Source organism: Magnolia sinica, chromosome 3 (genome assembly GCF_029962835.1).
Source record: "Magnolia sinica isolate HGM2019 chromosome 3, MsV1, whole genome shotgun sequence".
Classification (NCBI taxonomy): domain Eukaryota; kingdom Viridiplantae; phylum Streptophyta; class Magnoliopsida; order Magnoliales; family Magnoliaceae; genus Magnolia; species Magnolia sinica.
Window position 1 is genome coordinate 89,133,483 of NC_080575.1, and position 17,399 is coordinate 89,150,881.

At 39.0% G+C, this 17,399-nt stretch overlaps 1 protein-coding gene across 13 annotated transcripts in view; it reads right to left on the minus strand.

The window, feature by feature from the left end:
- Positions 1-6,443: 6,443 nt before the first annotated feature.
- Positions 6,444-17,399, minus strand: part of LOC131240181 (uncharacterized) — a 44,826-nt gene continuing 33,870 nt past the window's right edge. For 3 of the 13 annotated variants that reach the window (XM_058238276.1, XM_058238284.1, XM_058238282.1), the window contains exons 9-11: positions 16,794-16,891; positions 16,454-16,608; positions 6,444-6,672 (exon numbers count right to left, since the gene is read on the minus strand). In XM_058238276.1, the coding sequence (XP_058094259.1) occupies positions 6,613-6,672; positions 16,454-16,608; positions 16,794-16,891 (313 nt within the window). In that variant the 3' untranslated portion in view covers positions 6,444-6,612. Of the gene's footprint in view, positions 6,673-16,453; positions 16,609-16,793; positions 16,892-16,974; positions 17,059-17,399 lie in introns of those variants that run through there. The other 10 variants (XM_058238279.1, XM_058238275.1, XM_058238281.1 and 7 more) reach the window with 7 other exon arrangements.

The window sequence follows — 17,399 nt, forward strand, 5'->3', positions numbered from 1 at the left end:
CGAAGCAATGGATCAGGTGGGCGAGACCGGGACATGATCAAGTGCCGAATCCCAATGATATCAGCTCGAAATGCTGGCTCCTACTGTCTGTACCCATGTGACTAGTGAAAAATCTCTTCGGCCGGAACTTGTGAGGGTCCAACCACATGTGTGGGTCCCGGTGCAGCCTCCACATATCAAGCAGCACACTTGTGCCCTTGGTGATATGGGACCTTACATGTAACTGAGTCCATAGTTACTATTAGAGCTGGGCATCGAGTCGAGTTGGACCGAGTTAGGGCTGACTCGACTCGATCCGGTTTTGAAATAGGCCTCAGCTAAACTTGACCCGACTTGGTACTGAGTCAAGCATGCCTGACCCGATCTGAGTCCGGGTCTAGCCTGGACTAATCCGGATCGAGTCTGACTCAGTCACACGTGCTGAGTCGAGTCGATCGGCTGCAACAGGTATCCACAGGTTAAAATCACAACTCAAAACCTAGATTCACTTGCTAGAATTGCCGCCTCTCCATTAGCTACACGGTATCTCATATCTGAAACATCAGATCTGAGTTAGTTTTTTTTTTTTTTTTAATTTTTTATTTATTTATTTTTAAATATATATGTATGGTTGAGTTTCAGATTGAGTCGAGTCAGTACTAAGTTGGATTTTGGGTCAAGTCGAGTTGAGCTACTAGGTGACTCGAACTCGACTCGGTTTGAGTTCAGATTGGACGAAGTCAACTCGATTCGAATCAACTCACCCAATCGGTTCAGATTGACTCGAATCTAAAGGAGTCGGACAAGTTGAGTTGCACCGTGCCCAACACTAGTTACAATAACAGCTCCTATCTTAAGAAAATATTGTTGACAAATAAACATGAGAAATAGTGTTTCCTTTCCCATAGTTTTTGAAAAATGAGTTTATCAGAAAATACAATTTCAAACAAGCCTTAAGAAAAAAGATAGAGTTATATGTTCATCGAAATTAAGATATATATGTCCGTTCAGAATATACTTGCAACCCATTTTCAATTGAAAGTGCATACTAAAATGCTTGATAATCCCTATTTCATATTTTCATGGAAAAAGAAAATTCAAAACCCAGTTGCTTTGTATATAATTATTTATATTGTGTTTATAAAACACATGAATTTAATAAATGTTGCTAAAATAATGAAATTCAAACAGTACATGAAATATTAGGCACTCTTGTATAATGGGTAATTGAATATCTGGCTATATGAGAAACAAAACTACCTACCAATGTAGGTAAGCTAACTTGTCGTGCAGGCTAATCTTTATCACAAGTTGCAACTTGTGCATGACGTCCAAACCATGCAAAAGGTAGGCCCCACTGCAAAGATTAAAAATAAAAATGGTCTGCAATCAGACAAAGACCCACCTTAGGCTAAGAGAAAAGGAATGATAGTGCATAAACATATCAAGCCATAGAATCTGTTGCCCAATGACTTCATCAGTCATGATCAATCCTCAGATATCTCAGGGTTTTAAGAGATTTTTCTAAAAATCTTTTTTTATAAATTCTAATCCAAGCATATAAATTGGTTTGTAGTTAAGATCATCATCATCATAGCCTTTTCCAAATTATCTGGGGTCAGCTTATGCTTATGAAATTGATTTTATTTTTTTTTTAATGATAATATATTGAGCCTTTTTGTACTTTCCATTTGAAAATTAATAGCATACACGTCAAGGGTGCCATTATTTATTTAATTTTTTTGAATTTTATATAACTTCCGGTGGACAACCGAACCATCTCTACGAAGAAGACCATTTTCGTAGCTTGCAGGACCACTCAAAATAGACTCCACAAGTCCCCGGCACTTGCGTGGTCCAATACTCAGTGATTGGAACCACTCATGTGGGATTTTTGCACCATGGGCCATCGAAAGTGGGGTGAACACAACTAAGGGTTCTGATTATAGAAAGCGTGGGCCATGTAAGGCAGAGCACCCAAGGACCATCAATCACTTTCTCATTATTAAAACCCTAGTCTGCAATTGATTAAGAGCCACCATTTGATAGTGAGAGACAATGGCTTTAGTGTGATGGATTTGAATCTTTCATGCATATTTTTTTAGTTAGAGAATTAGGGTGGATTTCATGTACAAACACACAAAAGAGAACATAGAATCATACAAGTTAGTGTGAACACTCTCACTAGCAGTGCACTCGACCAGGTTTGTTCACTAGGAGTGCAACTCGAGTAGTTTCGGTCATGTTGAGGGTCAACTCAAGCCCAATGCAACCTCAATAGCACCTGACCTTAATTCCAACTCAAGATGTCTAATGTAGAGCAGGCCATAGATATATTCTTAGTACAATTGGACCAAAAGAAGTCCGAATGAAAACGAAAGTAGTCTGCCGGAAATAGGCCAAATCTTATGTAGGGCATGATGCAATTGAGCCCTAAGAGCGTCCAACTTGAAGAAATTCATTTCGAATAGGAAAAATTAGTGTCTGAAGTGTGAATTGTAAATCAGTCATAACTTTTGATCTGAGCATCATCACGAAGTGCATGACCTATCGTTCTTCATGAAACGATGCTTTCACAGTCAATTAGTCCATTTCGTCAGAAAAGGTAACCCTCCGTTTCAAAACTATGATTTTAAGAAAATTTTATTATTTTTATAAATTCTTATTTTCATCGTATCCTTTTATTTTTGCAATCAATTTTCATCTTTTTTAAAAAAATTGCTTACAATAAAGTTGGAAATACTCCGACAAGGTTTATCTAGATGTTTCTATTTTGGGCAAATTAGACTTTAGAAGGGTTTTGTTATTTCAAATAATTTCTAAACACATCAGGGTTTTGATTCTTCTTTTATCCTTTATTAGTGATGTAATTGGAAAGTCTGAGAATCATATCTCAATACAGTTTCGTTTTTTTTTTTAATAGTCTTGTCCATTAAGAAATATCCTATGAATTCAATGTTTTGCCTATTTGATGAAGAATATGATCTTCTTCTCATTGCTTCATGCCCTTCCCTGCGTTAATGTTAAAAGTGACCCCAATCTGAATACCTCTATGCTTGACCCTAATCCAAACCAACCCAACCCAAATACATGTGACTATTCTAAATCCGACTTGACCTGAATTGCTCAACTCAAACTTAATCTAATTTCACATTGGGTTGGAATATTCCAACCCTAACCTGACTTCAAGATGACCTAACCTTAATTTTAACCCAAGATGTCCAACCTGACCCCGACTTGAATACCCCAATACTTAACCAAACCAACCTGACCCAAATACATGGGTCTACTACCAACCTTTTTTTTTTTTGTTAGCTAGCTTGTTAGTACACCCACTGTCAGATCACACTTCACTGTTAGCCACCCCCCACTAGGGAATCAATGCCAAGACCTCTGTGTTGAAACGAGGTATCTTTCACTCAGTCTACCACTGGAGCTATGGATCTGGGTGTGTCTACTACCAACCTAACTTGACCTGAATTGCTCAACCTAAACCCAACCAAATTTCATATTGGGTTGGAGTTTTTCAACCATACTCAACTGGAAGAACCTAGCAACCCAACCCAACACATCCCATCCCGAACTCAGGTTAGCCCAGTCGGATTCAGGTTGACCCAAACCCAAGTTGCAGCCCTAACTCTCAGGCACTCATCAAAGAAAAGTTCAAATGCATGAATTCATTCCTTCAATCGAAATGTCTATTAGCTTATGTTTGTAATATGTCTGTGAGGAATCTCGTATCATAAAGTTATGCATTGAAAACCATAGTAAAATACATGCACTATAATCCATCCTGAATGTTTTCAAATGCAAGATAAAAACATTTTTTTGCTAGATGGGTGTCTTAAGCAACGGTTCTTGCTCTATGTGAGTGTTTTGCAATGTAAAATACATGAGCCCCTTCCCATCCATGCGTGAGCGGGTGCAAGATCAGATCTTTCCATCAGGTGGGCCACACTATTTAGATCTTGTGGTCTAAAAATCAGGCCATTTCATGCCTCAGAGTGTTCCAAGGAATATGACATAAATGGACGGCTAGAAGAAATTGTTTTGGTCACCAATTTATTTGTACATTGTAGGCTAACTTAAGAGGGAGACTGCATAAGAAGATCTAAAGCATTATTTCCAACCAGAGGGAAAAGTCAGATATCTTACACGTGTTCCATGTTGGCACGTGTACCTGCGTGTGGATGGGCATGGCTCCACACGCGTGTGGAATTAGCAAACCTTTGGGTACTATAACGACAACCATATCAACAGGTGTTGGGACCATTAAGAGAGTTGAAACATGGATTAGAACCCTTAGCCTTTTGGCTCTCTCTCTTTCTGACATGGACATACATGCACAAAGTCATACATATCAGAACATGCCACGTGTCAGTTTTGTAACCGTCGATGATATGTCCACCATCCCCAACGTAGATTCCCTATCCCAAGAAAAAGGCCTGTCCACTCATCAGGTGGACCACAACACCCTTATTTTTGGGCAGTAGCATCTATAGTGGGGCCCACCTGATGAGTTGATTGGCATGTGTGGTGGCGTGTGCATTAGGACTTGTACACGCGTGTGGGCTTTGCAAAGCTAGTGAAACTCAAACTGCGACTGGGTTTCACTTTCACAAACTGGCTTAATATGACTTTGGTGGAATACTTCCAGACCTAACTCTAGCCGTTGGATTTGAACCTTTTTGAATGAATCAAACGGTTTACCTTGGATGGGCGATGCACAGAAAAAGCTGTGCTGTCAGATTGAATATTTAAACCCTTGGATAATTTTAGCTCTTTTGCTTTCAACATGAACGGTCACCGTAACCTTAGCATAATAAATGGGGTTGAAATAATTCAATGGAGACCTTTTGTTTGTTGTCTTTCCACCGTACAAAGTGAGATTTGTCTTATAAACGGTTTAGATCATTGGAAGATGGCCCAGATTCAAAGGCTTAATTTCCTACCTCATCATGTATTGGAACAAACCTCGGTTATACAATTACAACCACACAAAAATTCCATCATGTTGTGGACTAGTAAGGATTATTATCCATGGCCAATCAAAAGTGGGTTCACATGATGGAAGGTGAAGTTGATTATCAGACCTTTCCACCACATGATGGATGGCCTAGATGAATGATCCGTCCTTTTATACTACTATCAGTATTTATTTTTATTATTTTTTCCTTATACATGGATCAGATGGAGTGGTCATCCGCTTAAAGTGATTTCAAGATGGATGGATGGCTAATCAAAGGTGGACTTAAATGATGGACGGTTTGGATCAATGAGCTCACTTTTGTAACATCAACAGTACGACCATTGACGAGCATCTAACCAAAGTGATTTTTGCGAGGGATGGACAACCAGAGGTTGGCCTCACATGCTGGATGGTCCAGATCAGTGAGCATACCTCCTCTAGTATAACCAATCTGGACCATCCATTTTTTGGGACTAGTCAACGGTTATGATCATCCAAAGTGAATTTTTAAAGGGATGGGCATTGGGGGGGGGGGGGGGGGGGCGGGGCACACGACAAATGGTCCAGATTGATGATCAAATCATTTCCAATTAATCAGAATTCGTACATTTTCTGCCCATGTACGTTATAGTTTGTGGTTTGTCGAAAGTGAATAATATTAATAAGATCATGGGAAATCAAAGGTACACGGACAGTCCAGATTGATAATTAGATTATTTTCAAATAGATTACTAATTAAATGGACGGTGGATAAAAGATCCCAGAAAAGAAGATCAAAGCTTTTCAGGTTATAGCATTGTGAGGATAAGCCAACCTTGCAGCCACCTGCACTACACGAACGCGGATAGTCTGCGACACTGCCTCAGAAGTTCCCCCGCTCAGTAGGTGGGGCCCACCGTGATGCTTGTGAGAAACCACCACCACCATCCATCCGTTTCGTCATCGCATGTTAGGACGACCCAAAAATGAGGCAGATCCAAGACTCAGGCAGGCCGCTCCGACAGGAAAAGTGGATAGGGAAATGCCTACAGTTGAAACCTCCCTAGGGTCCACCATGATGTTTATATGCCATCCAAACCGTCCATAAGGTCATTCCTACTGGCATGAACTGAAAGCACAAAAATGTTAGCCTGATATGTTCTTCATACAATATAATATAATATATAATTTATTTAAATATTTACAAAATATTTTTATTAAGTGAACACGATTAGAGACGAATCGATTCGAACCGAATCAAGTTCGAGTCAAGTTCCGAGCCGAGTCGAGCTCAATCTAGCTTGGACTCAGCTCAAAATTTTTTCAAGCTCAAAAAATCAGCGCGACTCGGCTCCAACCCAGTTTCAAGCCGAGCCAAGTCAAGTTTTTTCGAGTTGAGTTGAGCGAGTTAACCGAGCTAACTCGATTCGTGTACAGCTCTACCCACCATCAGAGGCGCAACCTTTCATCTGGTGGACCACATCAGTAAAACCATCTAACCGTTCAAATACTGAAATTCTGGTCACTGACCATGATATGTCAGTCATTTATTTTAACCGTTCATTTCCAAGCTATGGTGGGGCCCACTGGAGGGCCATCACCTTCTTCCACACAGTATAATTTAGAAAGAAAGTCTTTCCTTGACATTAGATGCTTTTCACATATGAAAATAGTACAACAGATGCCTAATGCTTCCATCCCTTTAAATGGCCATCCTTCGTGTATGGCTCCAGAAACCCAATGAACTGAAACAATAACAACACAAGAAAACATAGTCAATGGGCAGTAGCATATCTTTCAATTTATATATTTGTATTTCGCCGCATGCAACCACAGCATGCTGAATTTACCATGCTACACCATTTTTCCGCCATGGAAGGCAGGACGCATAGTGACAATCATCTAGCATGAAAATCAGGCCGATCCACTCATCAGGTGGGTCACAACTCTATGTTGGTTCTGACGAACGGCCATCTATTGATTCCAACGGTTTGGCCCACCCAACATGTAGATTGTTCTGTTTCCAGGATCAGATGATCTTCATCATGGGCCCACGTTTTGCATTGGCAGGGGTAAAAAAGGCGCATCATGATAAATTTCTCATCCTATGGCTGTATGCGGTCATTCCAATGATTATAACTGCTGCTCAAGGCTACAAGGATCAAAATCTTCATATCATATAAAATTAGATAGTGAGATTGCTTGTAATTGGGAGAAAAATATCAAATTGTAACTAAATACTTCAAAATTGAAGAAAGAAAGACCTAGTCGAATTAAACAAAACATCTATTTTTAAGTCTATTAATAACATTCAGTGACATTTTCATCCAGTAAACAGACTGTTGAGTATCCAGACTTATCAGACATTATTATTTTTTACATAATTCCATTCATCTCCTTTCGGCATATAAAACCAGAGGTGATGCTTCTAAAACCATCAAAACATTTTAGGATTGGCCCAACAATTGTACATGTGGGGGCCACCATTCTGCAGACTTGATTCTTGACCATTCACCTGCTGGCCATCGTTATCTTGGATTGATGATTTGGATGAGTCAGATGCAACTCGTCTGAGTTGACTCAGACTCGGCTAGACCCAATACTGCTCAACACCGCAAGTCCACAGTCAAGACACCCCCCAAAACTAGGATGAGTTTTGCGTATTCACCCCTTACTCAACTGGATTCTGGCGAGGAGGCTGAGTCAAAGAATCCTAAATCTGCGTTCATTAGTGATTATAGATAAGCCAGGCCCAAAAATTCTTCTCCATCAGATGGTCTTAGCTGGACCAGAGGCTTGCCAATGGACATGGTTTAACTAGCAGTCTACCTCCATTGAGAGAAACAAAGGCACTGGTATTTTATACAAGATTTTTCTGTCAGGAGAAATATTTGGGGAATGGACCTTTCATGATGGATCCTACCTAAAGCTTCTTCCCTTCTCTTCCAGACCAGTCGCCGTGCCAAGCTAGAAATAAATCCTCAACGTTTCCTGGCATTGCCCAAGACATCTTGAAAACACCCAACAAGCTTCTTCCTTGTTGGTCATTTTGTGGTCCATTTGGGAGAGAAATAATCAGTGCCTCTTCAGCGCTTGTGGCACTCTTTTAGTGAAAATTTTATTATCTTTCAGATTTTTTTTTAAATTTTTTTTACTGCAGGTCCCACCCAACGAACGGAATGGATCACAGAAAGGCAGGCCCCACAACCAATGTTTTAAATATCGTTATCGCGTAAAGTATCGCACCGATACAAATAAATATCAGTTATCACATGGGATATATCGGTTGTATCGTGTAATATATCGCTGTTGTTGGGAAACATGGGAAAATTGGGAAATTGGTCGAATTTTTCAATGAAACTTCAAGGATTGTTGAAAAGACATCAATTTACACTTATAAATCAAAACATTACAAAAAAAAGAACCACATAATAAGGGTTTCCTTTGTATGGGATCCTAATATATGTACTTTCCAACTGAATTGATGCAAGTATATTCAAGGTCTATTCATATAATTTATAAACGTAAGAAGACATGTATGGAAACGCAAGAAATACATTCAAAAGCGAAAAGAAGAATCACTAGATCAAGTTACATGTTTAATTTTGTGTTTGGATACAAGGATTGCAACTGATTTGTGAGAAATTGGGAATTTTTTATTTTTCCCTAATTTTTGCAACTTGACCCATCTCTCCCAAATCTCGAAATTGAAGTTCCAAATACATGATTTTTCATGGAAAACCTGAAGGATGATCGATTTGTAACATCTGACATTAGTTTAACATGATTTACAACAAGAGCATGGATCGAAAATTGAATACTCTCACTGGATCGAATAGGTGGGATATATCGGCACTACCTGTGCGTTTCGTATCGCACAGGTGGGATACAAGATATATCATGGGATATATCAGCTGATATCGTCGATATTTAAAACAATGCCCACAACTATGATTGGCCTAATCGAAAATTTGTTTTCTCCAACTGAATATTCTATGCAATTCAAATCACACTGTCAACTGTGTAAATTTAAACTGCTACCACCCCATCTTCAGTTACTGGAATAGCAAAACAGAGCAACAAAATGAGCAGGGAAGTCCTCCTTCTGGGAAAAGTCAAGAAACAAAGCTGCCCTAGTAAGCATCTCCAGATAATCTTGGGTACTTTAAAATGTATTTTATTTAACAAAATATAGTAATGAACTTATATACTGACCATATTTATAGAAGAGATAAGACCATACTGTTAAATGCATGCATGTTAGTTATCTAGCATTCTCTAGTTTTATATCAACACAAGTGTACTAAGCACCACAACTGTTGGGCTCCACCATGGATGGACCATACCCAATAATTCTCAGCAATCTGATCATCTGTTGCTATTGACTGTTTGGACTTCTTATTGTCGTGCATTTGTAATGAGCAAGTCCACTAGTCAGCTAGTAGGATCGTCTGACCATTGTGATTTCGGGGTACGACCCCTCCACGATAAGGCTCAACAGATGTGATAACCAGTATATGGCCCATCTCATACATGTGTGCCATGTAAACACGCTTGATAACTAAAAAATGGCCAAAATAAGCTCTTCCATTCTAGAAGTGTTTTTTTTTTTTTTGAAAGATAACAGATATTTTATTAAGAAGCACCGAGATGGCGAAAAACTTACAGCCCTAAAAAGAAAAGGAACATCATTTTAAAACATCTATACAAGAAGCCCAATCCATGCTAGACAACATCGCCCTACTTAATACATGCTCCGCACTATGGCTCTTATTATGGAAGCATCTCCCATTACTCTCTTCAAAAATAGCCCAAAGACCAACAAGCAAACTGTCTCCAAAGAGCCCCAACTTGCTTTGGAAGACCCATCCCATGCCAGGCCATGAGAAAATCCCCCATTGAGTTTGGCAAGTCCACGTAACCAATGTTCGAAATATCGGTATCACGTTACATATCGCATCCTTAGGACATAGATATGTATCGCTTATCGCACGGTATATATTGTTTGTATCAGTTAATTTATTGCACTTTTTGGGAAACATGGGGAAACATTAAGGAAATGGTTGAATTTTTCAATGAAACTTCAGGGATTGTTAAAAAAGACCTTGATACACACTTTGAAATTATAAAATCTCAAAAGAGGAGTGCACATAATAAGTTTCTTTTGTATAGGGTCCAAAGCTATGCGTTGTCTAATTGAACTAATGTAATTATATTCAAATTGAATGCATAACATTTAGAGCATATGTGATGATCATTTCATCAAAGACTCCTAAATATTTCGAAATTAGTCTCAATTAACAACTGGTTGAAAGAAAATTTCGAAAAAATATATATTATTTTAATATTTTTTAATTAAGAAATAATTTCTGTTTTCCAAAAATTGACGAGGACTTAACAAATCAATAGATCAGCCATCAGACATGCTTGATTGTAGCATTGCAAGCAATTTGGGAGAAATTGGGAAATTTTCAATTTTTTTTCCTAAATTGGACCACTTACATTCAAAATTTGAAATTAGAGTGTAAGTGATGATCATTTCATCAAATACCCTAAATACTTCAAAATTAGTCTCAATTGACAGCTGGTTGAAGGAAAACTTCGAAAAAAACATGGAGAACATGAAGGACCAATGTTGGTTGGTTGGTTGGTTGACGAGATGGATTCTTAACCTTTATGTCAAATGTTCGAGGAGTTCATGCCACCATCTTTATAAATTAAATTAAATTAAATTAAAATTTTTAAATTTAAAAAAAAATAAAAATAAAAATAAAAAAAATAAAAAATGAAGAACCAATGGATATCAAAATCAAAGCTCCAAATCCATGATTTTTCATGCAAATCATGAAGAACCAATGGATTTATAACCATTTGACACTGATTTAACATAATTTCAAAAAAAAAAAAAGGATAGGAAATTGAAAATGCTCACTTGATCGAACATGTGGGATATATCGGCACTATCTGTACGTTTCGAATCGCACAGGTGGGATACAAGATATATCGTGGGATATATCGGCAGATATCATCGATATTTAAAACATTGCACGTAACTTTGAGGCTTCTAAGAAATCCACACCATACAAATCATGCTAGTTGGCAATGGATGAAGAGGTGGTTAACTGACTCCGAATTCACCATATATAATAGCCAAATGTTAGAGATAACCAAGGATAGTTTTATCCACAATCAAGACCCTTTCCTTACCAACAAGCCAAGCAAACGTCACTACCTTGGGAGGGGCCCCGCAGGACCACACATGACGTTTCTTCTCAAACTCGTCATTCCCCCTTTTGAGGGATGAGGGAATAGTAGAGGGATCAAACCAAGAAACGATCAAAGCTATCCTTCCTCCACACCAACTTATCCTATTCCCCACCCACTAGCTGACATGGCTGCATTTAATCTAAAAGTTGAATAAATTCCTCCACTTCATCATCAAGAAGGAACTTGCGGCAAGGGGAAGACCAGACAACAATGTCACCACGAAATGTGAAGCAATTAGCAACCCTAATATCACTATCCGTAGATGGGTTGGCGATCCTTAGAAAAGCCTCATGCAAGGTTACTATCTTCAGGCCGCACACGAATCCTCTCCCTACTACTAAGGGAGAAGCCCATACCATCCAGAACCTTAGACTTCACGCTATAGACCCCTTTCTAAATAGATGAGGCTCTATATAGGGAAGAATCCCTTGTGCCCCAACCCCCAGCCTAACAACCATACTTACTAGCAACGATTTCTATAAAGCCCCATTCCTTTCCGTACCCTTCTAAGTGCGTGTGAGTTATGTCTGCCACCCCTAGCAGACCCTAGATTGCCTATGCTCAGTGCACACCCAAGTGACCCAAACCACAAGACCCTGAAACCTACACCGTAGCGACCACCCCATCACCTTGATCACGAAGGTACCACCCGTGCGTTCATGTGACACTCCAATATGGCAATACAGCACAAAGAGTATCGTGTGTGCATGTGCACAAATACCCCTCATTCAAGGCCTTTTTCCTCATCTTTTTCATCATGGTTATGTCGCCTAGATAATATCGCCCACCCACCTTTTTCTAAAAACCATTAAGGAACTAAACAAGGCTTATTAGCCCATAACTCATGCTTAAGTACCCTAACCATTCATTTTTCAAAAGTCAAAAGAGCCCACAACTCATTTTCCTTGAATTAAGGAGAAAGTAACATGTTACCTTTATTAAATATCCTAACCCCAAGCTTACCCTAATTAATGAAACTACCTAGGGTTAGTTGTAGAGAACAAACCAAGGCTAGTTCCTACACCATGGTTAAAGGGGGGCAAAGGGGTATGGGCTTAGGCATAGGTTTCTTTGACTTTGGGAAAAATGTGTTGGGATTAATTATCTCGAACCTTCATTAATTCAGGTAAGCTTGGGATTAGGACACCTGATAAAGGTAATATGTTTTTTTCTCCTTAATTTAAGGAAAATGAGGTATGGGCTCTTTTGACTTTTGAAAAATATGGATGATTAATGTACTTAAGCATAAGTTAGGGGCTAATAAGCCTTGTTTAGAGGTTTCTAGAAAAAGGTGGGTGTGTGACATTATCTAGGTGACATAAGCATGATGGAAAAGATGGGAAAAAAAAAAGGCTATGAATGAGGAGTATTTGCGCACATGCACACACAATTCTGTGTCATATTGGCCTAACAGAGCTCCGCATAGACACGCAATTGGTACCTTCACGATTGAGGTGACGGGGCGGTCACTACAGCGTAGGTTTTGGTGTCTTGAGGTTCAGGTCGCTCGAGTGCGCACTAAGCACAGGCAGTCCAGGGCCTGCCAGGGTCGCCGGACATCGTGCACACGCGCTCGAAAGAGTACAAAAAGGAACGAGGCTTTACAATTTCCCTTTAGAAAGTGCCCTCTTCAATTTCAAATATCCACCACCACTTCCCAAGAAGAGTAAGGTTCATGAATTCTAAATCTCTTATGCCTGCACCTCCCTCTTCTAGAAGCTTATTATAATTGAAATCTAGCAAATAAACTAATTGACAACTGAAAATGCTCAAGTTTGTCTTCATGGACACATCGACACGTACTAGCAATAGCTGGAGGCAGGAAGAAGAGGAGCTAAGAAGCACCAGCACTATCAGGCCATGATACTCAGATACAAATATTACAAAGGACATGCTACCAGAATGCCATCCACATGGTGGCACCTTGTTTGTGGATGGAAAGGTGGCCCTCTCAAGATAAGATAAAGACATCCCTATAAATTCACGAGTAGAGATGGATTAAGGGGTGTTTCAGTCCCTCTTGTATTCAAAACTCTTGGTCAAAGGATCCAGGTCCTTCTATATTAAATGTAACAGAAAGGCATGACCCAGACTACCACTGATTGCTTGGGCTTTAGACGTTTGAGGACCATATAGAGCAGGTTACAGGTCATACAAATGAATTTCGCACAGGAATTCTACCAGTAACAGAACTATTGGTCCGGTGAAAGAAGAAGAACAAGAACAAGGAGAACAAGAAAAAGAAGAAGAAAATGTTCATTCCTGAATAATTTATTACTATTGATCAATGGAACAAAGATCAAGGTCAATATATATCCACACAGAACATGCAAAATGCATGTATTCTAGGTTGGATATGGCCATAGGTTTTTTTGGGAATTCTTCTTTAGTCTTTTTAGTTCTCTTACCTGTTTTTCCATATTTTGGGGCATTTGTATCTCATTCTAAAATGGACTCTGCAGTAACCTATTGATCATACAACAAACAAACCTGGTCAGCATTGGCAAGCAATGAATTTGCTTCTAGAGATGATTTTTATTTCTGCAGTCATCTGATTCTCTGTTACTCATACATGTCAAAAATGGGTGTATTTTGGATATTTTAATCTCATCCAACAATGGAATCTACCCTTCACCATTGATCATACAGCAAATGAACATGGTCAGGATTGATTAATGGCAAGCAATGGTTTATCTATTTAGAAGTGATGCTTATTTCTATAGTCATGTGGATTTAAAGAACCATGTTATGTACATTTAAAAAATGGGTGTACCTGGGATTATTTTCATCTCATTCAATAATCAACTCTACCCTTCCCCATTGATCATACAACAAATGAACCCGGTCAAGATTGATTAATGCCAAACAATGGATTTCTATTTAGAGTTGATGTTTATTTCTGCATTCATGTGGTTACAAACAACTATGTTTTCTTTTCGTTTCTTTTTTTTTCTTTTTTTTTTTGGAAGATTAAAATATTTTCTTTGCACCGAAAAAGATTACAAAATGGATAGGGAGTCTCTTTCTTTGCTGAATAATCTGCCACATGATTCCTTTCTCTGCAAATGTGAGAAAAGGAGACCGAGATGGTCCCCTTAATCCTCCCTAATCTCCTCTATCCAACAGTGAAAGTACCAAGGGTAAGCGACAGACAAGCTAGCCCAATAGATAATATTCTTTGAGTCACCTTCAGGGATAGAAGGGGGTGGGAACAATTTTTTTAGCTCTCTAATCCCTTGGCATAGTGATGTAGGATTATGGAAACTATCCTAGGATACAAGATGAGAGATCAATTACACATTAATTTCAGCAATCGACATGTAAAATCAAGCATATCCACATAATGAATTTGAAAATTCAGAGTTATAACACAAAGATCCTAGGTTATCACATATGCGGTACACAAAAATATAAAATAATTCAAGAGTGGCCCACTTGTAAGTAGGGACTTTTTTTTCTTTTTCTTTTTTTTTACAGACGCACACACACTCACATCGCAGTGGGATTTCACCACCTATGGATACTTAAACCCTTGACTGAGTGTTGAAACTCCTAAGAGTCTACCACGGGAGCAGGAGTAAGGATCCTTGTAAGTAGGGACTTCCAATCTAGCATGGGTAATGCAACAACCACGTGAATACACAAAGATGCAAGCAAAATTCTGGTTTGGGGAAAGTTTCACAAAAATTCAGATTTTCATTAGGGTTTTGTACTCATGGGTGGAGATTTAGGAATGGGGTTTTTTAGGGATTCAAAGGATCTAGGTATTAGGGAGTTTTGGATGAAAAATCAAAGAGGGAAAACTCCAAACAAAGGCCCATATGTGTCTAGGTAAAAGAGACGAAAGAGAGGGAGGATTGAGTGGGGTTTTGATGGGTTTAGAAGGTTGTAATGGAATGGGAAAGAAGAAGACAAGAGAAGAAGAAGAATACCTTTTAAAGAAGAGAAAGAGGAATGATGTACCTTGAGGAATCCACCACCAAACAAGCTTCTACCCAAAATTCTGGTTTGGGGAAAGTTTCACAAAAATTCAGATTTTCATTAGGGTTTTGTATTCATGAGTGGAGATTTAGAAATGGGGTTTTTTAGGGATTCAAAGGATCTAGGGATTAGGGAGTTTTGGATGAAAAATCAAAGAGGGAAAACTCCAAACAAAGGCCCATATGTGTCTAGGTAAAAGAGAAGAAAGAGAGGGAGGATTGAGTAGGGTTTTGATGGGTTGAGAAGGTTGTAATGGAATGGGAAAGAAGAAGACGAGAAGAAGAAGAATACCTTTCGAAGAAAAGAAAGAGGAATGATGTACCTTGAGGAATCCACCACCAAACAAGCTTCTACCCTTCAACAATTCAATTGGAAGTGAAGGTTTTTTCGAAAACCCTAAAACACAATAAGGAAAATTCCTTTATACAAGAGAGGTTTTTTTTTTTTTTCAATAACGTCACTAGGGTTGGACCTCTACCCCCTTGTGCTTTTATAATTAAAAATTCGAAATAATTACAACTATGACACTCACTTAAGTAAAATGGCTCATCATCCAAAATAAGAAAACTAAAATATTTATTATCAATCTCAACTATCAAATAAATCCTAAAAATAATAATAATAATTTTTTTAAAAAAACATAAATAAAGCAAGATCAGAGTCCAAGGGGCTCCGATCTAGAAAATCCGGCGGCCCGATGACCTGATCGACAAGATTTAACGGTTGGATCGACACCGAATAAAAATCCTATGACTAAAATGGTCTCTTAAGCAGCCCACATGTATCATCCCAAAGTGGGGTCTTCCTGATGCACGTCCAATATATGTGGGGTCTTCAAAATGGCCTAGCGAGCCCCATCTGGAACTCATCTCCCATCCACAAAGAAAGTTACGCTGATGTAGATGGTCGTCTCCGTCTCTGGTATACCCGAGTAAATCCTCTGATGTCCCCATCACATAGGGCATGTACCTCCACCCCATTGGAACCAAAAACTCCAATGAGGCCCGACAACTAATTTACATTTTTACTTGTACATTCCAGAAAATGGCATCATGCATATGCCCGACACTTCACTTCTAATGTTTGTGGCACATGCCCAAGACATACTCATGCACTCCGTATGTACTTGTTGATGATTGGGTATCTTGAAGTCATTGTTTCCAGTAAAGAACACATGTATCAATATCATTCATGCTCACATGCCCACATACATGACTCAACAAGAAGACTAGCTGCTGTTTATTCAGAAAATAAGTTCTGCTATAGGATGACATGTACCTTTGAACCATCTTTAGACCACCGTGCACCGTAACCTTCAACGACCCTTATCTCAAAGACACAGTCGTGGGGTTGAATTACATACGTATTCATCCAGCAACAATGAGTAATTAAGCGGCTGATTAAATTTAGGGCGAGTCTGTTTTTATCAGAATCTGAAGAAGCAGAAATTTAGCGTCAATGCCATTGATAACACAAGTTAAAAGAAAATGAATTGCAATATTTCTAAAGGTAGGAAAAGGATCACATTAATGGTCATTCACACATAGTTCACTGTCCACCAACCAGTAGAAAAACAGTTTATTGTGGAATTAGAGGGAATGTTTGAAAACATGCTTACCATTTCCACCAAAATTACCCCACCAGCCATCGCTGCTCCTGTTAACATGCTTAGCTAAGGCCCTTGCTCCATCAGTTAAGGTGCTACCTTTAACCTCCATTTAAACAAGGAAATAATGCAGAATCATTCAAGAGACATTGTTTAAGAAGAACCAAAGAATTTTTTAGTCAACATAGTCATAGACCCTACAAATGGATGCCACTATGTAAGATGAGAGCTCTTCAATTCGTTTCTAATCAGTAACACATACAAAACAACTCAGTTCCTGCCAAAATAGGATAAATTACCCGACAGGATAGAGTCGTGGTCATGAACACCAGTTAGGGCCCGTTTGGATGCAACCTCCACAAAAGGAGGTTTCCTCAAAAGTAGTTCTCTCCATAATTTTGTTGGTCGACTTGCCGAAAACCAAACGGCGCCTTTGCAAAAGGGGTTTTTGGCGAGTGGGATTTTTAGCGACTATTTCAACGAGTGGGGATCAAAACAGCTTTTGCGGAAGTGCATCCAAGCGCACAACACAACTGATGGCTCAAAACAGCACTTAGGCGTCAAACACCCCTTTTGAGGGTGTGTCTGAACGTACCCTTGGCAAAGTTTGAAGTAGTT